This window comes from Ceratotherium simum, chromosome 21, assembly GCF_057802395.1.
Source record: "Ceratotherium simum simum isolate JZ-2026a chromosome 21, ASM5780239v1, whole genome shotgun sequence".
NCBI classification, from domain to species: Eukaryota; Metazoa; Chordata; class Mammalia; order Perissodactyla; family Rhinocerotidae; genus Ceratotherium; species Ceratotherium simum.
Window position 1 is genome coordinate 16,096,755 of NC_141920.1, and position 25,885 is coordinate 16,122,639.

General features: G+C 41.1%; 1 protein-coding gene across 1 annotated transcript; it reads right to left on the reverse strand.

Annotated features, from left to right (window-relative positions):
* Nucleotides 1–14,500: 14,500 nt before the first annotated feature.
* On the reverse strand, nt 14,501–16,114 carry PI3 (peptidase inhibitor 3). Its single transcript, XM_004430358.3, has 3 exons — nt 16,011–16,114; nt 14,904–15,143; nt 14,501–14,665 (listed from the first exon to the last, which is right to left on the reverse strand). Exons 1-2 carry the CDS (start codon nt 16,087–16,089, stop codon nt 14,905–14,907), a joined length of 318 nt encoding a protein of 105 aa, XP_004430415.1. The 5' UTR covers nt 16,090–16,114; the 3' UTR covers nt 14,501–14,665; nt 14,904.
* Between the last annotated feature and the right edge of the window lie 9,771 nt (nt 16,115–25,885).

Genomic DNA, 25,885 nt, shown 5'->3' on the forward strand with positions numbered 1-25,885 from the left:
TTGGAGCCAGCCTGGTGTCTGCGTTTTTGTCCAGAATAGTGTGGGCCTTGTTCTCCATTTGAAAATCTGTATGATCAATCTGAAAATTGATAATAAGAATGTTTAGGATCAATAATCTCCAAAGTTTCCCTCCATCTCTTACCCTTCCCCATCTTCTCCTCACCAACTCATTGATGCTTCCAAAAGGGCTGTGGCTTTGGTTGGAGAAGAATCAATTCCCACCAGGGAGAAGAATCCGTACCTGAACAGGTTCTCCGCTAGCACCCAGAATGCCCTTAAAAGCCATTGTCCCTGACTAGCTTTCCCCCAGGCCCACCCTCTGCACTCACCACTGAGACCCATTACAGCCACTTGCTTCTCAAGAATGAGGAACAGAGAAAGGACAAAGATGTTGGGCTTCATCTTGCCAGGAAAGCCTTGGCTAAGAGCTGAGTGGAGGTTCTCATTTATACCTACCTTGACTGGGTGTGCCAGAGGTGGGGCTGAGTTAAAAAAGACACTGCTCATTCTTAGCTTATTAGTAAATGCCAACTTCCTCACTCCTGCTCAGTAGGGGACACTGTCAGAGTCCCCAGGGAGTTTGCACAGGGACACAATGTCAGAGGGCTTTGTCCTCCCCCAACAAGTCTCAGCAAATCTTTATCAACACTTTGGGATCATCACACTAGGTCTCCTGTATTTACAGAAGAAATTCAGTCCACAGAGGGGAAGAGTCTCACTTCAGGTTACAAAATGAATCAGTGGCTGAGCAAGCCTTCAAATTCTAAGTTTGTGGTTCCTTTCATGATGCCATCATTTGAATACTCGATCCCAAATATAACCCTGCACTTCTCGTTGTTTCAAAATGAGCTTGAGATACATTCTATTTCAGCTGAGAAGGAGTAGTCATAGAGGTAGAAAGACACCCAACACAATGCAACTTTCTGGAAGTCAAAGAAAGAAATATTCAAGAAGTAAATGGTATGCACCAATCACAAAACTGGCTGTGAAGTTCTTCATAATAAAGACTGACATGTGCTCAAAGCTTTACTGACTTTAGTTGCTGCTAATAACTTTAATTAGAGAAGATTCACACAGCTGTTGTGTTGGGTTGTCAGTTGGAGGATACAGAACAGAAGCAACCTTTTCAAGAGTCTGAAGGTGTAATGGAGCGAGAGCTGGCGACGTACCTGGAGGGTGAGGTGCAGAGCTCCAGGGATGTTTTCAAAGGATGGGAGGAATTGAACATGTTTTAATGGTGACAGGTATGACTGTTGGATAAAGAAGTAAGAGTGTTGGTTTCTTTATTGGGTTCTTTTCATTAAATCTACCTAAACAACAAAATTAATTTTTTGAATAAAAAAATTTCCTATGTAAATAGTAAACAGCTACAATACAATAGGCTATGAGGAATATTTACCACCATCAATGAATTTATTAATATATTGAGAAAGGATGCAAAGAAAATATTTTCACCTTATCTAGAGAAGTACAGTTTTATGCAAAAATGAGAAGGTCCTGAACGGTCCAAAGAACTTTCCTTTACTTTGACCCATGAAGATTGGCATGTGGGCAGACCACGGGACAAGTGTAAGCATCCCAGTAGTGACCCTGTATGCATTCAGAACACCACTGAGGGTGGATCTGGAGGAAGGATGGCTTGAAATCATATTTCCAATCCTTCTACTAAAATCCTAATCTGCCTGTAGGGAACGCTGTAGGTAAGGGAAAAAGGAAAGACCAACCAAGTTTTTCTTTTTTTAAAGATTTTATTTATTTATTTTTCCCCCCAAAGCCCCAGTAGATAGTTGTATGTCATAGCCGCACATCCTTCTAGTTGCTGTACATGGGACGCGGCCTCAGCATGGCCGGAGAAGCAGTGCGTCGGTGCCCGCCCGGGATCCAAACCCGGGCCCTCAGCAGCGGAGTGCGTGCACTTAACCGCTAAGCCACAGGGCCGGCCCCCAACCAAGTTTTTATGTAAAGAACATAGATTAAAAATTACTATGTTAATAACATAAGACATGTCAGCTACATGATTTCACCACGAACCATTCTGAGCTCCTACCAAGGTTATCTGTTTGCCCCAAGGGTAGTGACATCAGAAGCTGAGAGACAGTATTTTCCTGGGGCAGAGACCTCAGTGGATTAGGTTGAAATCTTCCTGAACTATAATTGCCTACTGTGTCCTACTTACCCCTGCACTCCTTCCCACAACTCCCTTGAGAAAATATCAGAAACCACTTCATTCCAAGCTGACTAGTAGAAGAAATGATCTGACAGCATTGATCTTATTTATGGATCAAAGAACAAAACTCTTGTCTAATTCTGCGTGCAAAAGACACAAATAAAACAAACAGGCTTAAGATTTGCAAAAACAAACCAGGAAATTGCAAACTAAAAGCAGCATAAAATTATGATACTCATGGTAGAATAGAATTCAATGAAATTTGAAAAAAAAAAGCATTTCAAAATAAAGAAGGAATGTATTGAAAAATATGAAAGCAGAAATCAGTGATTTTGAAAGCAGAAAAAGGGTGTGATTGCTGAATAAATCCTTGATATGTGTCTTGATGGCGGAAGGAAAAACCCTCCTAGAAAAATCAAGAAAAAGGAGGAAAATGTTAAAATGTGTAAAATTTGAAATGAGAATGGGAAAATGATGTGCTCAAAGGAGAAAAGAGGAGAATTTTAAAATGTTTTGTTCGTTTCTATGCAAAATTATTTGACAAATTAGAAAATGTAACAAAATTAATTAGATTAGTTGTTTTTTTTCTATTTATTATTTTTTATATATTTATTTTTCTGTGAGGAAGATTCGCCCTGAGCTAACATCCGATGCCAACCCTCCTTTTCTTTTTTCTGAGGAAGAATGGCCCTGGGCTAACATCCGTGCCCATCTTCCTCCACTCCATATGGAACGCCACCACAGCCTGGCCTGACAAGCAGTGCGTCCGTGCACGCCCGGGATTCGAACCTGCAAACCCCAGGCCACTGCAGCGGAGCACACACACTTAACCACTGTGCCACCGGGCTGGCCTCAGCTTAGTTGTTTTAAGAATAGATAGAAAGGGCAGGCCCTGTGGCTTAGCGGTTAAGTGCGTGCGGTCCACTACTGGCGGCTCGGGTTCGGATCCCGGGCACGCACCGACGCACCGCTTCTCCAGCCATGCTGAGGCCGCGTCCCACATACAGCAACTAGAAGGATGTACAACTATGACATACAACTATCTACTGGGGCTTTGGGGAAAAAAAAAAAAGGAGGAGGATTGGCAATAGATGTTAGAGCCGGTCTTCCTCAGCAAAAAGAGGAGGATTAGAATGGATGTTAGCTCAGGGCTGATCTTCCTCACAAAAAAAAAAAAAAAAGAACAGATAGAAAACCTAACTGTACAAATATCATGAAAGAAGTACAGAAAGTTGTCTGAAAATCTCTTGCTCTAGCCCCACAAAGGCTAGGCCACCATTGTTTAATATAGAGCAACAAGATGAGAGAAAGCTCGTGCAGAAACTTCCATATGACTGTAGAGTAAGAGACAGTTGAGAGAAAGTACAAGCCCCACATTAACACATACAACAGCAGGATGGATGACAGGGGCATCCACGAGGGTGACAATTTGAATCAGCTAGTACAGCAAAGCCCACCCCTCTCCATCCCATGAATTTGGAGTAGTGTCAGTCTCCAAAAATTCTGTATCCAGCAAAACTACCCTTCGAAAATGGAGGAGAGGTTAAGACACTCCCAGAAAAACAAAAACTGAGGGATTTCATCATTACTGGATGTAACCTACAAGAAATACTAAAAGGGAGTTCTTGAGAAGGACTACACAGAAATTCAAAACCATAAAAGAAATAAATAATAGTAAAGGTAACTACATAGGTAAATATATCATCCACATTCCTTTTAACAGCTGCATAATACTTCATTGTGTAGATGTACCATCACTAATTCAATCACTCTCCTATGTATGGGCGCTTAGGTTGTTTCCAATATTTTGCAATTACAAACAATGCTGAAATTAATACATTTACATTAATTCCACGCTTTGGCTTGTATTGTTCTATTGGTCTGAAATTGCTATTATAACCTTATGCTTTTGTTCAGGGCCAGGCCAAGCCAATCTGTCAATAGTCTTTTTTGAAAGACTTCTAAATCCTCCTGCCTTGGTCTATACCTTATAGAAAGAAAGACAATTGGAAATCAGGACAGATAGGTCCCATTCCCAGCTCTGCTCCTGACTCCTAAACAGTTTCCCCGTCTGTAAGATGAAGGCATTTTTCTGGGTTATGTGAACAGGGATTTCAACTCCAAACTCAATGTAAGGTTGTGGATCAGGGCCTCTGTCATAAGCTGTGAAGAACCTGATGCCTGGTACAAGTTGTCACTCTGGATTCCTGGGGACAGTCACACATGGCTGGCTAGAACAGAGTCTGCAAGGCCCTGGAAAGTGGCTCAGGTGTGCCTAAGGTCATGAGTGTCACTCATTGCTCTACCCCTGTGGTGCACAAAGAGCCTGGACAGATGATATCTGGATTCCTCATCTCAGCAAAAATGGTGGTGCTGGAGAACTCTAGGTCTCCGGTGGAGGGTGGTGTCAGTTGAGTTGTCCCTAAAGAATAACATATTTTCTTGCTTCTCTACTCACAAGCCACACTGAACACTTTTGCTGCCTTCTCTGGGTAATTTCAACCTTTTTTTTTTTTTTTTTTTTTTTGCAGTCCCAGAACCCTTCATCTTTCTTTCCCTTCATCTTTCCTCAACAAAGAATCTAGGGTTGCCTGAACGAGTTTGTAGAATCAAGGAATATCATAGTCAGGAATTCTGAGGATCTCATTCACCCCAATACCTGTCTTCTTTTTATGTTTGTCTTTTGTTTTTTTCACAGCTGGTAATCTGAGCCTCAGAAGTGGATAGAGAATGTCCAAAGTCCCACAGCAAGTTAGTGGCACAGATGGAGCTAGAACACAGTCTGTGGAAAGAAAACACAATGTGTGTCTTGCTCTGACACCCAAGATGGAAATGAGGATGGGTGCTGTAGACAATTTTCACTTCTTGGCTTCTGATCTCAGGAATATCATTCTGATTTGGGGGAAATTCCCCGCCACATGAGTCCTGGGAGTTAGAGGCTCAGCCCATCTTTTATACCAAAGCTGGAAAGGCTGGACGCCTGCTTTCTTGCTTTCCCTGTAGCACAACTTCATGTGCCCAGATCCTGGGTTCAGATAAGCAGATGCACAAACTCTGGACAGGGCTTGAAGCTAGGGATAATAAGATGAGAATATTTATTCCAGGACAGTTACAGCAATGGCAGCTGTATTTGACTTCTCAGAAGAGGAGTGGCAATGATGGCCCAGGCATTGCACAGGATCCGGTTTTGGCATATGGGGTGAGGGAACATGGTGTCCACATACTCAGTGACAGCACTGATGAGCTCCACAGAGGCTAATGTTGGACTGTGATTCTGCATTCCATAACCTCCCTTGTTTTTGCCTTTTTCCTAACTTAGGTCTCCAGGCTCCCAGTGATTTTGTGAACTACCCAGATCCTTTTCAGTTTGAGCCAAAATTGGCTTCTTTATAATTAAGAATCAATAGACTTGGCAACTCTTGCGCTGGAATGGCGGCGTAAGGAGCTCCATGGAACCACCTCCCAAGCAAACAACCATAACTTGTGAAAGTTATTTTTAAAAACAAACATATGAAGTCTCTGGGAATTTTCCTCAGGGCATACAGCAAATGAAGAAACATTTATTTCTAAACATCTACTAAGCCTCGTGAGAACAGAGAGAGTCTATGGCACTTGAGCCACAATCCACTCCTTGCTCCCCACCTCCCAGCTCAGTGTGATGGAAGCTTGACTATGGGCACATATAGCCAAGAAGTGGGGGTTCCCTGCTCTCCCAGCTCCCTGTTGTGAGTCATGATATCTCCCCAGGAGGAGTAGCCTGCCAACATATCTCAATCCCCCTCCCAGCTCCATGTTGCAGGAGCTAAATTCCAGAAGAGTGTGGCCAAGAGGTAGGGGGCTCCATTCTTCCACCCAACCCTATTTGTAGGGCTGAGGCTCTACCCCAGACACTGAAGATCAAGAATGCTGGGGCTTCAGTAGCCCTTGGCATGGGTCATTTGTAGGGTGGAGTTTTCATGGCAGAAAATGCGTGGGAAAAAGACCAGAGGCTACTGCCCATGCCCAGAACCCTGTTTGTAAAACAGGAGTGCCACTCCAGAAGTGGGCCACTGTCTCCAACACAGCTCCAGGAAGTAGCTCAGAGATTAGGCCCCGGGTAAGAGGCAATCTATAACAACAGACAACTCTAAAGCTCACCTCAAAGGAACTGACTTTAATTGGAACAGAGTGTAGGAAAGTTTGAGCCTAAGGGCACTCTTGAAAACAATGGAGATTTTGGTGGTAAGCAATTAAGAGGAAGCTGGCAGCTCCCTGAGAGCAAAAAGCTCAACTACAGTCCAACTAGTTCACCTTTAAATCTGCAGGATTTAATTCCTCCAGATTTAATCCTGCAGATTTAAAGGCAAATCCTCCAGAGAAATTCACAGAAAAAGACAACTAAGAAGAACCCCCCTGGAATCAGAACAAACCTCACAGACTGACCTCAAAAACTACCTCTGCAAAGGGGCCCAAATAATTGGATAAGACTGGAGTAATTTATGCCACAGGGAATTTTTGGAAAAAACAGAGTGAACAATTGGCAGTTTAGTGGAGCCTAAAAACTGAGTGTGATACTGACAGAGCCACACAGCTTAACAGGAAGATCAGGGAAAAAGACAGTCGAAGTGACTGTCTGATGATGATCTCCCTATACTAACATCACAGGTTTGGACATGGGAAAGGACTCAGTCTTGTTGGAAATTTCCAATATTTTAGTGTTTTTAGTACTTTGAGGGAACCAATATTCTGGGGTAATGGGATTAGGATAGATTAGTGGTTCTCAACCGGAGCGATTTGCTCCCCTGAGCAGTGCCTGGAGACAAATTGTCATAACTTGGGGGGATGATCTAGCAGGTAGAGGCCAGGAATGCTGCCAAATATCCAACAGTGCACTGGAAAGCCCTGATCCTCACAAAAAGGAATTATCTGGCCCCAAATGTTAATAGTGTCAAGGTTGAAAAATCCTGGGTTAGATACACTGAGCCAGTATTTATGTTCATCAAGGGCAATTCACTTGGGGAAAATTAAGGAAGGAAAGGACATGATTGGGTGTTCAGTCCTCTCTGAAACCAGCAGTATCAGGCGGATTTTAGTCTGCAGTCCTTCTGTGTCTTAGCCTTTGTGAGACATTGGGTCTTCTGGTGGCTCTTCTGCTCACAATACGTAAAAGTGGCCTAATCCGTAGATTCTAGATTCTCAGCAGGAGAACTTCAGCTCTTGGTTTTATTTTGAAGGTGAAGTTTTTTTGTCAGGAGTTTGTTTTGATTTTTAGTTTTCTTGCTTTTTAGAGCCCATTGAATATATTCAGTAGCATGTTTGAAATCTAATTGTAATTCCCTATTGCAATTTATTTTTTCATACGTGCCCTGTTTCACATAGAAGCCTATTTATGAAGAGACAAGACAAGTCTCACTTTACTTCAGCTATTAAGTCCATCCCACAAAATTGTTTGAAAATTTTCAAAGTCTATTTTTAAAGGCTTTTTATCTTTATTTCATTACACTTGTGATTCTTTGTGCAATCTACCCTTGAGGGAAAGGCTTCTCGAATGGCCCTAGTGTGTTTCTTGCTTTTCTAATGCTCTCAAGGCCATTTTAAATAATAAATTACTGTATACCACAAATAAAATAATTTTCCTACAGTCAATAACCGGTGAGAAAGCATAGTAAGAGATAAGATCCCATTCACAAAAACAGATACATTATTTCTCACACTGCAAATGTGATGCAATTGCAATGAAATGACTAATAGTTGGGGTTTGTAATTGATTTAAACTTATTCCAAATACCACCTGGTAAAGTAAGCACTTGAGATTCGCCAGGTAAATACTGATGATAAATTATCATGGGAGAAGGAGTTACCCAATGACATATTTTAATGCCACCAAAATTGTCATAAAAATGTATCAACATAGTTAGAACATATAATAATGGTGAGAGAATACACACATATATCAATGGAGGAAAAGAGAAACTCAATGCCTATGGGAATTTATAAATGGTAAAGGCAGAATTCCACATTCCCAGAGAAATGTTAGATAATTCAGTAAATGATGTTGAGACAGATTGTCAGCAATTCAGGGGGAAATACTGGATTTCTGTCCCACCTATTATCTCAAAATAAGTTTTAGATGACCAAGGATTTAAACATAAAAATTGAAGTATAAAAATACTCAAAGAAAACATACACAATAACTGAAGTTTTCTGTAATACTGATATGGGGATGATTTTCTGAAAGTCAGTTGATACAGTTAACCACCTACAAATGAAAAACTTTTGTAGGGCAAAATCAATCATACAGTAGGAAAAATAGAAATTGGGAAAATATGAGTAAACACCTAAGATGGGAATATATATTCTAGAATGTATTGAAAGACCTTTTACAACACAATAAACAAAACAGATCACCTAATAGAAAAATGAACATGGACCATGAATATATGTGTTACAGAAAAAGTAAGGCAAGTGGATAATACATATATGAAAATAAATAAAACCTCCCATAATTAAAGAAATGCAAGTTAAAACAAACATGACTCTTTTTTTCTTTTTTTTTTTGGTTTTTGAGACTGGTTTCCCATCACTGATTTTGGGCAATTCTATTCACCACTTGTCTCTGTCTCAGTTATTGTAAAATGAGTGGCTTGGTCTCTTAGGACACTTCTTGCTTGAGAAAGACTCCAAGATTCTAAGGAAAAGTCTCTGCCTGGTGAGGAGTCAATTGGCAAGAGAAGAGAAGAAAGATCATTGAGAGGATGCCAAAATGATGCAGAACACCTCGTGATAACGGCTGACTTGGCATTTTGTGGAGTGTCGGTTTACGGTGGAATTCTTCTCATCTTCAGGGTCTCCCCACATCGACATCATCTTTGATCCTACACTTTGGCTTGAGTCATTCTATTACCTTGGAGTTCCTGCTATGAACTTGATTTCTGGTTCAGGTAAAATGAGTAGATCAACAAGTCTTTTTTGAAAGGCTACTGGTCCTCCCGCCTCCGTCAGCATCCCATGGAAAGAAAAAACATAATATCAGGACAGATAGTTCTCGGCCCCAGCTCTGCCCTTGAGCCCCTGTGTGAACTTTGATGGCTCCCCTAGACTTCAGTTTTCCTATCTGTGAGATGAGGGTGTTTGTCTGGATCATGTCAAAGGGGACTTCAGCTCCAAAGTCAGTGGACGGTTGTGGTTTAGGGCATCTGGAACAAGCTGAGAAGCACCTGGTGTCTGTGTATGACCCTTGTCACTCTGGACTCCTGGGGGCAGACACACACGGCTGGCTAGAACAGAGTCTCCTCATCTGGGGAGGTTCTGGACAAGGAGGGCCTAAGAAGTGGCCAAAGAATGTCCAAAAATGATCAGTGACCCTGGCTGCTCAACCCCCAGGGTGCACACAGAGTCTGCAGCTGGAGAACACTGTGTCTCTAGGAGGAGCGTGGTAGCAGTTGAGCTGTTCCCAATTAACCATGTATTTTCTGACTGCACTGCTCATTCTGGGCACTTCAGCTGGCACCCCTGGGTAATTTCACTAATATCATGCAGCCCCAGAACTTCTCATCTTTCCCATCATTCTTGCTCTCTCCTCGCCACTACACACAGCTTTATGAAGCAGGAAATGGTTTCAAGAATATCAGCCAAGAGGCCTTGAGCCCTACTAGCTCCAATTCCCTTCCTTTTTTGTTGGTTAAACCATAGGCCAGAAGCTGGGGCTAGGCACAGAATGGGGGGGAGAGTACATAGCAGCTGCTCTGGTGCTCACAAAGGGAGTGAGAATGGTTTAGACAGCTTTCCTTTCTTGACTTCTGAGCATACAGACACCATTCCTATAAGTAGGGAGTATCCCACCAGGTCAGTCTTGGGCGTGGGAGGCTGATCTCTTGTCCCCCACTGATGAGGGAAAGTCCAGCTGCCTGCTCTCTCTGCCTTCTTTGCTGCCACCACGTGTGCATGGGTGCCGGTTCAAACAACACATGCACAAACTCTGTCATGGGTGCAAGGACTAGTGGCAGTAAGAAGTAGACACAGAGAAAAGAAGAAATGAGAATTTATTCCAGTAGCCAATGGCTGCAGCATCTCACTTCCAGGGAGAGGAGTGGAAGTGACGTCCAAGGCTTTGGCAAAGTTGGCTAGACAAGATGTGGCATCAACTTGCCCAGAGGCAGCAGTGGTGTCCTCTATTGTGATTCGGGAGTAAAAGACTGTGGGACAGGTATTATGGCTCTCCATTCTCTTCTTTACACATATATTTCTGGACTCCACTTTGCTCTCTGAAAAGGTTAGAGGCAACAGTTCAAGAGATATCGCCATTGAAATTCGGTTGTTTTTTCCATACAGGTAATTTGCAGTTTTTACTTTTCTCTGACTTCTGATTATATTGAAGCCACGGGGTTTATGGAGCATGATTGTTCTTCTTGTTGGATTCTATAGTTTTGTAAGAATACATTTGGAGGTTTAGACTTATAAGAACACCATCACCCCAGCCACCCTGGAAGTCTGGTGAATATTTTTTGCAGTTTTATTGAGATATAATTGACATACGGCACTGTGTAAGTTTACAGTGTACAGCATAATGATTTGAATTACATATATTGTGAAAAGATTACTACAATATGTTTCGTTAACATTCATCATCTCACATAGATACAAAATAAAAGAAAAAAATTTTTTGCCTTGTGGCGAGAACTCTTAGGATCTACTCATTTAGCAACTTTCAAATATACCACGCAGTGGTGTTAACTATAGTCATTGTGTTGTATATTACATCCCCAGTATTTATTTATCTTATAACTGGAAGTTTGTCCCTTTTGACATCTACATCTAATTTCCTCATCCCCAACCCCACCTCCAGTAACCATAAATCTGATCTCTTTTCCTATGAGTTTGTTTTTTAGATTCTACATATAAGTGAGATCATATAATATTAGTCTTTCTCTGTCTGGCTTACTTAACTTAACCATAATGTCCTCAAGGTCAGTCCATGGTATCATAAATGGCAAGATTTCCTTCTTTCTCATGGCTGAACAATATTCCACTGTATATACGTCTACCACATCTGTTTTATCCATTCATCTGTTGATGGACACTTAGGTTGTTTCTATATCTTGGCTATTGTGAATAATGCTGCAATAAACACAGGAGTGCATATATGTCTTCAATATCCTGTTTTCACTTCCTTTGGGTATATATCCAGAAATGGAATTGCTGGGTCATATAGTAGATATGTTTTTAATTTTTTGAGGAACCTCTATGTTGTTTTCCATAATTGCTGAATCAATTTACATTCCCACCAACAGTGGGAGGAAAAGATTTCCCCTTTCTCCACATCCTCGCCAACACTTGATATCTCTTGTCGTCCTGATGATACCCATTCTAAGAGGTGTGAGGTGATATCTCATTATGGCTTTGATTTGCATTTCCCTGATCATTAGTGATGGTGAGCATCTTTTCATGTACCTGTTGGTCCTTTGGATGTCTTCTCTGGAAAAAGGTCTATTTAGTTCCTCTGTCCATTTTTAAATCAGATTGTTTCTTCTTTTGATACTGAGTTATATGAGTTCTCTATATATTTTTAATATTAACCCCTTGTAGGATATATGGTCTGCAAAATTTTTCTCCCATTCCCTAGGTTGCCTTTTCACTTTCTTAATTTTCATTTTCTTGTTGTGCAGAAGCTTTTAAGTTTGATGTAGTCTGTCAGAGAAAAGGGAGAATCCCCCTCCGCCCTTTCCCTTAAGGTTCTTATGGCTGGCCAAATAATTAAAACACAGGTTAGCAGGAGAAAATAATACCAAGTTTAATAACATGTATACATGGGAGAAACCAGGGAAACTGAGTTTCTCAACACAATCCAGAGATTCTCGTCGTAAATACCATTTTTCAGCTAAAGACAAAGGAGGATATTGGGGGTGGGTGGTGTTTTGGGATTTCAGTGGGGAAGAAGACAATTTACATGAAGAGGGAAATGTAAATATTTGTCAGACAATGCTTTGCAGGGCCACCTATAGAGAATGTGGCCGGAGAGACAGAAATTATAGTAATCAAGAGTATGTAGATTTAATCCTGATAAGAGTTTTCACAGATAAGGTCATCCCCCACTCTTCCCACTACACAGAAGGAGATACCTTTACAAATGTATATATTTGGTAAACAGAACTTTGTTAAGAATGGGCTTCGCAAGGACCCTGCCAGTCTGTCTACACCCAGAGTTAAATTCCTTTAGGCAGTTTGGGGGAGGTCAAATGTCTGTCAGAGAAAATAATCAAGGTAAAGAGATATATTTCAGGGTGGCCAATTTTGATCTCCCAAAAGTCCCATTTGTTGATTTTTGCTTTTGTCGTTTGTGCTTTTTATGTCATATCCAAAAACTGATGGCCAAGACCAGTGTCAAGGAGCTTCCTCCCTAGACTTTTTTCTAGGAGTTTTATGGCATCAGATTTTATGTTTAAGTCTTTGATCCATTTTGTGTTAATTTTTGTGAGTAGTGTAAGATACGAGTCCAATTTCGTTGCTCTGCATGTCTTTATCCAGTTTTCCCAACACTATTTGTTGAAGAGAAAGACAAATACTGCATGATATCAGTTATATATGGAATCTAAAAAAGCCAAACTCATGTAAACAGAGAGTAAAATGGTGGTTACCAGCGGATAGCGGATGAAGGGATAGAACAGATGTTGTTTAAGGGCAAAATCTTGTAATGAGTAGTAAATAAGTCCTAAAGATCTAATGGACAGTAGAGTGAATACAGATGACAATATTGTATTATAATCATCAAACTTGCAAGGGGACTAGAACTTAATTATTCCAAGCAGTAAAAAGAAATGTTAATTAGATAATGTGATACAGGTGCTAATTATCGCTACAACGGCAATCATATTTCAATATATAAATGTATCAAATTAACGTGTAGTGCACCTTAAACATTTACACAATGTTATATGTCAAATATATTTCAATTAAAAAATAAATAAAATAGATTTTAAAAGGAAGACCTTTAACAAAGCAATTAAAATAATCTGAACAACCTAATAGAATAGAGGACAAGGGCATGAAAAGGTAGTTCACAAGGAAAGAAAAGTGTTAACACTGGAATCAATATGAAAGATGTACCATCTCATTGATCATTAAATACAAGTTCAAAAATCATTCTGTTTCCATTGCATTTTACTGTAACATATTTGATTCACTAATAACTTTGGGCAAATTCTTTCCCCTCTCTGGGTCTCAGTTCTATCAACTGTAAAATGAGGGAGCTGGAGAGATGGTCTCTAAGGGCCCCATCAGTCCCTCAGGAAGAGGCGAAGGGGCATAGTGCTCCCTGTTCTTTCACCCCAAGCCTCTGCCCCCCACTTCCACTCACAGCAGGAGCCCAACACAGACGAAGAGTTGTTTCAGGGCCAGAAGGTCAGGGCGAGGCTGTACTTCCAGAATAATTACATCCACCCCCCTCAAATAGAATAGACAACTGAGGCTCGTCCAACAAGTGGGGAGGCTAGGCTGAGGCTAGAACTCAGGTCAGCTGACTCCAAGCCTGTGCTCTTTCCAGTCCACCCAAAATCTCCTCCTCCCGCGGCTTTGGCCTTTCCTGAGAGCTTCCTTGTACAAGGGCAGTGAGGCAGTGGGCCAACAGCAGAGCTATGACATCATTCAAGTTTACCCAACATACACTCTCCACTACTCATGTCTGCCCTGCCCCCAACTTGTATGTCTCCAGAGAACACTATTCACCATTCACACTAAAGCCCTGGGGTGTCTTGCCTCCTCATTCACATCTTAAATAGAAAGCTGGGAGAGGATATTGCTTAACCCACAGGAATTGTGTGTTAATGGAGGCATCTCAGGCACAAACAGGTAAAATTCTTCACAAGCAGGAATTTCCCAGCATCTGTCTTTCTATGTCTTCTTGGGAGGATATGGATTTCCGGGAAAACATTACAGAAAAGGCAAGAGGGAGTGATAGGTTTAGCTACAAGTGTTGGTTGATCCCATTTGCAGGGCTGACGATAGCCAGGTCAGGACTAGGGGTTCGTTGGAAAGGAAAGGAACTACCTGTAGCTTATGCAATATTTCCCAGCCCCCTCAACACACCCTGCCCCCCACCATCCTGGTCCTAGACCAAAGGCAAAATTTCCAGATTCCCATTTCCTGGTGGAATGGAGACTACAGTTCTTGGTTTGATTATTGGATTTCTAATATTAAGCCCTAGGAATGGGCCTCTTGTTCCTGCCCCTGCTCTCCTTCACACACCAGGAACAGCTCCCATGGGTCCCTCTCCCCTCTCCAGGGAAGATGAAGTCCCAACTCCACACCCATCTCCCCGGAGCTTCTAGGAGCCCAGAAGTCATAGGAGCTGGAAACAAATGGAGCACAAAGCAGTCTTTTATTGGAAAGTCAATGAGAGAGGCAGCCCCAGGCTTGGGCTTCCTGAACGAGAGGAAAAATGGACAGTGTGGGAGACGGTAGTGCTACAGGGACCAGGGCCTGCAGCCCTGAGTGCTTCGCAGATGCAGCAAGGACAGGCTCCACCTGGAAGGAGAGAAGAGAATCAGGGATGTGATTCAGCAGATCAGAGCACACAGAGGCACTGGGAGGCAGGACCAAGTCCATGTGTCACCCCTCTCAGGACCCCAATTGTAGCCTCTGAGACCCCTTAGTCCTTCCTTCACCTCCTCATATCCTCTCTCCCACCAATAGGGGATCTTTCCCCACCGCTCAGCCTTCTCTGTGTCCTCGAGGGCCACCTCTTCCTCCTCCCAGTTCTCACCTCACCGGGGATCCAAACAGGCCCGCCCACAGTAGCCCTCACAGCACTTCTTGGCCCCTGGGCAGCCAGCGTCGCTCCAACAGCGGTTAGGTGGATTCAACATGGCGCACCGGATCAGAATCCTGGGGCAGACGCCAGGCTTAGTGGTGATGAGACCTCTGAGTAGACTTTGGGCTTTGACTGGATCTTGTCTTTTGATCAGAACATCACCTTTGTCAGTGCCTTGACCTTTAGGAGGAACTGTTGAAAGAAGACATGAACCCACATTTAGACCCAGTATATCCCTGCTCCTACTTCGAATCTTTCCCCTAGGTCCAGCCACTGCTCACTGTGGTGCCCCCCAAACCATGAGCTGAGATAGGGGAGGGTCACCAGGGCTAGCTGGGGTCTGTGCTCTTGAAAGGCTGTTCCTTGGGCTTTGGGGAGAGGATCTACAGGACCAGGGTTGCCTCAAGTGTCTATTTCTTCCCTCTCCCTCCATTCCAAGTCCTGGGGCTCTCACGAGGAGAGGATGACTAGAGTGACTCCCAGAGGTGAGAAGGACACCTTGTCATCCCTGAGGAAACTTAGTGGAGGGGAAAAGAGCCCTAAGACATATGCCAAGAGACTTGAGCTCCATCCTGGCTCTGGAGATTGCCTGGACAATTGCTCACTCCCTCCAGGTCTCAATGTCCTCCTTAGTAAAATGGTGGTCTTCAAACTACATGACTTCGGAAGCCCTATTGGTTCTTAACTTCCTCTTAGAGGACTGATTACTCAGGTGCTTTTGTGGGGCAGAGAGGAAGGGGATAGAACTCACAGCCAGGGCCCAGGTTCCTGGGGCTCCTCACTTCATTGCACATTCTGCACAGGTATCAACACCTGAGGCCAAGACCACGTAACAACACTTCTTCCAGAGTCCTGATATCTCAGTCCTGGGGTGGAAAGCACGTGGCGTCCCCTGGGCAAATTCCTACCTTCTCTGGATCCAATGGAAGCGGCCACAGGTTGAAGCAGAGGCCCCAGCCTTGCCTGCTCTTCCAGAGTGCTCCCCGTCAGGACCCAGGTTGCCCCTGACAGCCTCTCCTCAGCCTAACCCAGCCCCTTCTAGATCACTTGTCCACTCACCTCCTGTGACGGCTGCCTGTGTTGCCAATGTCCCAAGGACAAGGAACACCACCAGGACCAAGAAGCTGCCGGACCTCATGTTGTCAGGAGGGCGTATGGCTAAGAGCTGAAACCAACCCCAGTTTTATGGAGGCCCAGCTTGGCCCGGCGCCAGGGGCGGGTCTGTGGTTTTACAATGGACAAGACATACGTTTCCTTAGTTCTACCAGGAAATATTCACCCCGACCTTGGGGCTTTCCCCAAGGATTATTCACGAGGAGAAACAGCAGACACTGTTACATCACCTCTGATAGCCCCAAGAGCTGTCCCAGCTGGGCTGGCTGGCCCTTAGGCACCAGCGAGACCAAATTATTCATATTTAGAAAGAATGTGAAGCCTAGAGAAGAGAGAATAATCACCCAAGATCTTTCAGCGAGTCAGTAGTGGGTCAAGTTTCCTGATTTCAAAACCGCCCGTGTTCCCAGATTACTCTCTGTTCCTGCAAGCCCCATCCAGACCTACCCTAACAGTTAACCCTCCCAACACCAAGCTGGGCTTTTCTTTCATTCTCTCCGGCCCAGAGAAAAACTCTCAAAAGTAAATTTGCCTTGAAAGTCTAGTGGCTAATCACTGCACTTTGCCATTTCACAGGCGGTCTCTGAGATGCACCAAGAAAGTAATAGAGAAGGTAGAATTCTAGATCTGGAAGGGGATGCTGCCCTGGAAATCACAGTGGGCAGGGAGAAAACACTCAGAAAGTAAAAGGAAGAAAATAGAAATCATCTATAAGGTAAACATCTACAGTGTGTATATCTAGCATGCCTTCCTCCTTCTTAGAACAACATCCCATTTCTTCTGAAGAACTCTTGTTTCTTTGTACCATCAACTTACAAGTCTAATGGGGACTGCTAATCATGAAAGCCTGACACCCAGTCACAGGTAGGTATGTGTGTGTCTCAGGTCTGTTGAAGTCCTTTATTTGGACAGACACTAAGGAGAACGGAGAAGTTCCTTCTTTTAGTAAAGGTAGTAGATATGAGCCTGGGAGCTCCAGAAGCTATGGTTCCAGTCTGGGAGGAGGTCAACCGTCTGAGAAAAATGAACCTAATACACTGAGAGAAGCAGAGTAAAGATGGAGAGAGAAGTTTCAGAAGCCACTAGCCAGCCCTTTATTCCCCTTTTCCTTGAGAGCAGCTCTCCCACATTCTTCCCACAGTTGGGTTATGACCCAATAAATTGGCTTTCCACCTAAGCTAGTCTGAGTTGGTCTTTTGTCATTGCCACCAAAGTTGAGAGTAATAGAAACGAATACCCAAAAGTTGGGTGTTGCCAGGGACAGGACCTGAAATGTGGAAGTGACTAAGTTGGGTTCAGAGTGAGACAAGAAAGAAAGCAGACTCATTATTGGGTAGTAAACCAGTTGATCAAATCTTCACCCTTTGTCTCTTTGGTCTCAGACCACATGCCCACCAATGCTGAAACATTAAGGAGATATAAACAAATGTCAGAATGTTGGAGTTTGTTGGCTACTTAAATAAAAAAGCTTATTGCAAAATAAATCATACAAACAAAAAAATGTGTAGAACATACCTATACTCTTTAAAGAAAAGCATTAAAATGGGCAGTCTGTACTCACCTGCTAGGTAATGAAGGAGAATATTTCCTGTACATATGCCCTATTGACCTACACTCCTCCCCAGTTGCTTCCCTCTCCTCCTCCCCAGAGGTCACCACTTTCCTAGATTTTCTGGTAATTAGCCTATTCAAGTATCTTGCCCACTTTTAATTGGGTTGTCTATCTTTTTCTTATTGATATGTAGAGAAAAGAAACTCTCACGCATTGCTATTGAGAGTCTGTATTGGTGCAACCTATTTGAAAATCAGCTTGGCATCAGCTGGAAAATCTGTGATCCAACAATTACACTCCTAAGTATATACCTAAGATAAGTATTTCCTCATGTTTACCAGGAGACATGCACAAAAATGTTCACAAAAGTACTGTTTCCAATAAAATACTGGAAGCAGTCCACATTACTGACAAAAAAATGGATAAATATGCTATGGCATATTAATACAATGGAATATTATACAATTGTAAAAATAACAAAAATATAGCCATTTAATATTAATATCTAAATATGTAAATATATTTATAAATATAATTTATTATAATTTATATTATGTATATAATTTATTTTATATAAATATAAATAAACATAGTCACAATGGGACTCTAATTAAAATAACGAATGAAAAATGCAAGTTCGTCACAAAAACACTTAGAATTATGTGCTTGTTATAAGGCTCAAAACCAAGGAAAACTAAGTAATAGGTTGTCTAGGCTTACTTATATATGTAGTAAAACTCAAAAAGGGGTAAATAAAAACAAGGAAACTATAAACATGAAATTCAGGATAGTGGTTAACTCTGCAAGTGAGGAAAGAAACATTTTGGATGGATAAGAAGAACTTGAGTTGCTTTCAGTTTTGGGTTGTTGGTTATGTTCTAGTTCTTGGGTTGATTGGTGATTTCACGTGTGTGTGTGTGTGTGTGTCTGTGTGTGTGTGTGTGAGTGTTTTAAGGCTGCAGGATAAATCATTTATGGATTACCTTAGTTTTCCATAAACCCGCATCGCTGTACCCTTAGGTTGTTTCTAATCTTTTGCTATTACAAACTACACCACATGCTGCCTTTTTGCATTATCTTGTAAGCTAGATTCCCAGAAGTAGATTTGCTAGTACAATGATTAAATGCATTTGAAATTTTTGCCCAGTTTCTTGAGGTATGATTGACAAATGAATATTGTATATATTTAATGCATACAATGTGATGTTTTAATATATATATACATTGTGAAAAGATTATCACAATCGAGCTAATTAATATATCTATCACCTCACACAGTTACCATTTTTAAAATGCTTTTGAAATTTTGATAATATTGTCATATTTCCCTTGATAGGGGTTGTACCATTTTGTACTCCCACTAGTAGTGGATGAAACCGCATATTAACATCCAGCCTCTTGCACAGGGAGTGTGTCTGATTTTTAGATTTATATCAGTCTAGTAGGTGAGAAACGATGCCTCACTGAAGTTTTTAGTTCGCATTTCTCTATTGCAAATTATTTCAAGCACTTTTTAATATTTTAAAGGCCACTTATATTTCTTTTTCTGACAACCTAATTTCCTTTGCTCCTTTTTCTATAGATTCATTAGCCTTTTTCTTCTCAATTTCTAAACACTATATATTATAGAGAAAGGTCTTTTGTCTGTGATATGGTTTGCGAATAAAAATTTTAACCTCATTCTAAGATTTGCTCAAAACAGCTCAGGGTGGCATTCTTTCCTCATCTCATCTGGCCGTTACCTCCTTTTGTTTGGCTATTTCTGGTCTGTACTCTGCTTCACGATATTCTTAAACTGGTGCATTGGTTCATTAATTTTTTTCAATTCCTGTGCCAAAATACTTAAAAATATAAATGAAACAAAAAAGATCATAGGAAAAATAACTTTCTAAACTGAAACTGACACAAGAAAAAGTAGAAAATCTGAATAATCCTATAATCATCCTAGAAATAGAATCAATAGCCAACAATCATCCAACAATGAAAGCATAGAGTCAGACCACTTCATAAGCAAGCATACTCTATAAAGCACTTGAGGAACAAATTATTCTAATATTACATAAAGAGAGAATAAGAAACAATTCCCAGTACATCTTATGAAGTAAACATAACTTTGATACCAGAACTTAACAAGGATTTATGTCCGTTATATCCCAATAAAGCTGTTAAAAAATAAAAATAAAAATCTCAACAAGCATACTATGAAAAGGGAAGATTCTAAGCCAATCTCAATCACTATGAACATAGATGCAAAAATCCTAAATAAGTCATTTACCAACTGAATGTAGCAATATGCAAAAAGGACAATATTTTGTGACTAAGTTTAATTTATCTGCAGTATACAAAGATAGCTTAATGCTAGAAACTCAATTAATGTAATTCACCACATTAACAAATTAAAGAAAAATATACTATGATTTTATATACAGAGTAGCATTCAATAAAATTCAAGATGAAGTTGTGATATAGAAATAACAAATTAGGAATGGAGAATAATTCTTTTAAAGTGAGAAAAACTACCCCTTAGCAAATATACATAAATGTAAAATGTTTTAACCTCTCTTTGTAAAATCAGAAACTATCCTCATTTCTGTTCAGTATTATTCTGGATACCCTAATCTACAAACTCAGACAAGTAGAAGAAATAAAAGGTAAGAGTATTGGAAAGAAAAAACAAAACTGTCATTATTCATAGATGATGCAGTTGTAATCATAAAATTCCAAACAAATCTACAGATAAATTATTAAACTCAATGAGAGTTTATGATAGATGCATACAAAGGGAATATACAAAAATCAATTGTATTCTATATATTAACAACACAAATCAGTAAATGAAATTTTAATGATTTTATAATCATATAAAAATATGAAGAGCTTATAAATAAATTTAATAAATTCTGTGCAGGACCACTACAGAGCAAATTATAAAACTTTAGTGAGAGATATTTTTTAGCACTCCCAAATTAGAAAGGTATACCATGCTCATGGATTGGAAGACTCAATGTGAAAAAGATGCCAATTCCCTTCAAATTGATTTTTAGATTCAGGGCAATCCCAATCAAACCCCCAGAAAGGTTTTTGTAAAAATAAACAAAAGAATTGGCACTATGATTCTAAAATGAATACAAAAAGTGCAAAAGGCAAGATAGTGAAGATACTCTTGAAGAAGAACAATTTAGCAGGACTTGATATAGCAGATATCAAGGCTTATTTTAAAGCCATAGTAATTATAATAAATTATTAGAACAATAATAGATAAATATGCAAATGAAGCAGAATAGAGAGTCCAAACAGATGATTGCACACAGTGAGAGTATGTTTTTAATAGGGTTATATTTTAAAAATATGGCTATGTTTATATTAAGAAGGCTGCACATCATAATACTACAGGTTCCCTGAGCAATTGATGGGAGGATAAAGGTAAAGAAGATAAGATAGAAGGAGGGAGGAGACAAATAAAAAGGGATAAATAAATATTGCTTCACCAAAAAACTCATCATGTCTGATGTGATTCTGTTATGTTTATAAATATATTAGAAAAAGAACAAATGTCATAGATCTCTGTTTAGTGACTTCTAGCAATGTCCATGAACTCGCACCAACAGACAGAAAAAACAAGATGGAGAGTAATATATGTGTTTTGATAATGTGTGTTTAGTAGAAACACATAAAACTCCCATATATGGCTATAGTTACGTATGAAAAGGGAGAAAGGTATGAAGGAATACACTATGCTGTTAACCTTGGTTACATCATGGAGACGAGAGTGGTAAGAGGACAAAGATGAGTAGTTTCTCCTTTATACATAATAGTTTCTAATTTTTTCACTTGTCACAACAAAAAGTCACTACTGTGGTGATCTGAAAATATCAAATAAAGAAAATTAAAATTAATAATATATTAGAATAAAGAACTCGGGAATCATGTGAGTGAAGAAAACAGTATTAATTGAGAGTTGTATCAAAATAAAGGACTACACACATGTAACCATTAATGCAAGTGTTAAGAAAGGATGATTAAAACACAAGTGTCATAAAGTAAAAATAGAACGTGTCAGATATGATTCCAGATGCAGGCAAAAGAAATCACTCTAGGTAGTTCAAGCAAAAAAAGTATTCAGCTATTGCCTGAGTGCATTTGATTCTCAGAACCGGAATCACATTTGAAATCCTGGATGTGAAAGAGCCTGGGACAGAGAGTCACTTGATTTCCAGCCTCTGCGGGAAGACATTCTGGGAGCAGTTGAAATGCATGTTGATTGACACTGCACAGTCTATGCTACAATCTACTCTTTTCTTCTTTGTGCTATCCATTCCCCTGTCCCTTCCCATACTTACACTTCCAAACATCAGCAAATATTCACCTCCCAGAAGGAAGAGTGCCCACCTTAAGCGGGAGTTGAGGTGAGCAGTTCTGAGAACAAGAAAGGTCAGACACAAGTGCTGGGAGATGTAGAGAGGAAAGAAATAGGAAATGCAGCAGGGGGAAGGAGAAGGCGTATTTATGAGAGAGGTTACCATCTTGAACTGCTGGAGCAATATCTCTTAGTGGTAATAGTTGTTGGTAGGAGTCCCCCTGTTTCAGTCTAGTATCTAAGAATCAAAAAAGTCCATGTACTAAAGAAACTGCCTGCTATTATAGCAACAGAGGAGGACGCCATTGAGCTAAAGAAATTAAAAAACCTATTCTAACTTCCCACCCCTCCCACTCCGGTAAGATGTTCCTTACAATAGCTGGTCCACGAAAATCTACTGATTTTAAAATAAGAAAGAAATTTGGAAATCACATAAGCCATACAAAATTACTATTTTTTAAAAGCAGAAATGAGTGGCAAAGCTTAAAAGCATTTAAAACAGGATTTTTTAAATCCCCGGTAAAATGTCACCACAAAGCTGAGGAAAATTGATATTCTAGAATTAATGTTTAAGATTATGGAAGTAAATTGAAGGTATGAGGAATCACCATAAAGCAGAAATACAGAAACTCGAAGAAGGGATAGCAAGGGAACAGGAAGATGTGACATGGAATCTGACTGAGCTCAGTAGAGAAACTGAAGAAAAGGACGAAAATATTTCAGAAATAAAGACTAAAGTAAGGAAGAAAAAGGAAAAAAATAAGAAAAGCAAAAAACATAAAACAAAAATAAATAGCTTAAAAATGATTACAGAGAAAGCCTTAAATATAAAAAGTCAATGGAGATCCAACAGACATAGAAATCAAGTCTCATGAAGAAGAAAACCAAAACAACACAATAGAAGAATTATTTAAAACTGTCATTGACAGAAATATTTCTGAAATAGAAGATTTGAGTCTACACATTGAAATTTCACATCACAGTAAACACAAGGTGGACTCAAGTAAAATTTTTGGACTTTAAAGATAAAAATACGAGCCTTCAGGAAGCCAACACTCCCTTCAACAGAACAACAAAATCTAAAAGAATCGGATTGGAGGACAGCAATACTCAATGCCAGAAAACGGTGAAGCAGAACTTAAAGACATTCAAGGAAAGAAAGTGTGTACTGAGGACGTTTTGTACAACTAATTTGCTCTTGAATAAAAAGGCTAGAGGATTGTATTTCTGAACGTGCCAGAACTCAAGGAATGTTCTTTCCAAGAGCCTTCCTAAACAAGTGACAAGGTTTATCCAACCCAGAAACATTTGAGGGAATTAGTAAAATGACCACTCGTCAGCACTGAACTTTTTTTTTTTTTTTGTGAGGAAGATCAGCCCTGAGCTAACATCCGTGCTAGTCCTCCTCTTTTTGCTGAGGAAGACCGGCTCTGAGCTAACATCTATTGCCAATCCTCCTCCTTTTTTTTTTCCCCCAAAGTCCCAGTAGATAGTTGTATGTCATAGCTGCACATCCTTCTAGTTGCTGTATGTGGGAGGCGGCCTCAGCACGGCCAGAGAAGCGGTGCGTTGGTGCGTGCCTGGGATCCGAACCCAGGTCCCCAGTGGCGGAGCACACGCACTTAACCGCCAAGACACAGGCCATCCCAGCACTGAACTTTTTAACTACAGAACTAAGTCTAAGATAAAAGAGTAACAAATAACATGTGAATATGATCTACTGGGAAAATGTAGAAATCATAAAACTTCCATCAAATAATAGGACAGGGGAGAGAAGGTGGATAAAAGAGTAAGCTTGTTGATTGCTTTATATACAATAGCTTCGAGTCAAAGGATATTTAAAGCACAATAAGCTTCAACAAAATTAAAAACTTTTGTGCATCAAAGGACGCTATCAAGATAGTGAGGGCCGGCCCCGTGGCTTGGCGGTTGGGTGCGCGCGCTCCGCTGCTGGCGGCCCGGGTTCGGATCCCGGGCGCGCACCGACGCACCGCTTCTCCGGCCATGCTGAGGCCGCGTCCCACATGTAGCAACTGGAAGGTTGTGCAGCTATGACATACAACTATCTGCTGGGGCTTTGGGAGGAAAAATAAATAAATAAAATCTTTAAAAAAAAAAAAAAAAAAAAAAAAAAAAAAAGATAGTGAGAAGACCGTCGACACAGTGGGAGAAAACATTTGCAATGTTTTCTGATAAGGGCCTAGTATCCAGAATATATAAAGAACTCTTACAACTCAACAATAAAAAGATAAGCAACCCAATTCTAAAATGGTCAAAGGACTTGAACAGACTTTTCTCTGAAGAAGATATACAAAAGGCCAGTAAGCACATGAAAAGACACTCAACATCATTAGTCATTAGGAGAATGCAAATCAAAATCACAGAATACCACTTCACATCCAATAGTGTGACTATAATTAAAAAAATGTTTTTAACGGAAAATAATAAGTGTTGGCAAGGATGTGGAGAAATTGGAACCCTTGTGCATTGCTGGTGAAAATGCAAAATGGTGCAGCCTCTGTGGAAAACAGTTTGACAGTTCCTCAAAAAGGTCAATATAGAATTTCCAGATGACCCGGCAATTCCACTCTTAGATATATACCTAAAATAATTGAACAGGAACAGGAGGTTCCAGCCCATGATGGCAACCTAGGAGGCTCCTGAACTCATCTGCTTCCATGGACACATTGAATCTACAGCTATACACAGGGCAATTCCTTCTGAAAGAAATCCAGAAACTAGCTGAGCAAATCCTACACATTGGACAAACAAGAAAATACCCACATTGAAACGGGTCTCGGCACACCCTCAACTACTGGGAGCCACTAAGAACAAAGAAGGCGGCTTGGACAATCTCACAGGTATGAGACACAACAAGGGCTTGGGCTGGGCTGAACAATAAGTTTCATCTCCTACATGAATCGCGCTGTCAAGACTGGGAGAGGTGGCTGTTTTATCTAACACACAGAAACCAACACAGAGAGTCAAGGGGAATGAAGTCTCAGCACTGGATCTTGGACATCTGGAAATTCCTCTTCCACGTCTGCAGGCAGCTCCCTGCCGGGGCCACCCCCTTCCACTCCAACCTCCAGCTCTGACCCAGGACCCTCAGCTCTGCCAGTCCCGCCATCTCACCAGACAAATCCTGAGACCCACTCTGCAGTCCCCTTTTCCCCTTTCTCTAGGGCCTCCCAGTGCCTAATCACGTCCCAGAAATACCAGAAAAGGTTGATGCAGCAGCTGCTGGGAGGTCCCTGCTCTCTAAGCGTCTCCTCCGGTGGAGCCTGAGATTCAGTCTCCGCTGGCACCCCATCCCCCTGGATGAAGCAATAACCTCTTCTGGTGGTCTCTTTTGAGAAATAAATGATGAAGCAGAGCACCCTAAGTCTCTGACACTTGAGAATAATTTGCTAGAGTGAGCAGTCTCCTCTAGACACTTATAATTTGGGGGTAGGGCAGACTTGGGGGTGGCAGGAGACTAAAGCGAGGAAAAAGTTTCCTAGATAGGCTCGGATGTACTCATGGCTCTGCTGTCTATGCACCGCTCTCACTGCCCTGTTCCAAGGAAGGCCAAAGCCTCAGGAGGGGCCACTTTGAGTGTTGTGGGGAGAACTGGCCTGGAAGTCAGTTCTAGTCTCAGCTTTGCCTACAACTTGCTGGGTGACCTCAGGCCAATAGCTTTCCCTCTCTGAGCCTCAGTTTTTGTTTTTTGTTTTTTGGGTTTTCTTGAGGAAGATTGGCCCTGCACTGACATCTGTTGCCAATCTTCCTTTTTTCTTTTTTCTCCCCAAAGCCCCAGTACATAGTCATGTATCACAGTTGTAGAGTTGTAGCTCTTCTATGTGCGACGCTGCCTCAGCATGGCTTGATGAGTGGTGAGTAGGTCCGCGCCCAGGATCTGAACTGGTGAAC

What these genes read in the sequence shown, in the direction of transcription:
- PI3 (XM_004430358.3), bottom strand. Translation starts at nt 16,089, where the DNA reads ATGAGGTCCGGCAGCTTCTTGGTCCTGGTGGTGTTCCTTGTCCTTGGG. An exon ending in ACAGGCAGCCGTCACAGGAG is followed by an intron (nt 15,144 to 16,010) that starts GTGAGTGGACAA and finishes TTCTTTCAACAG; the next exon opens with TTCCTCCTAAAGGTCAAGGC.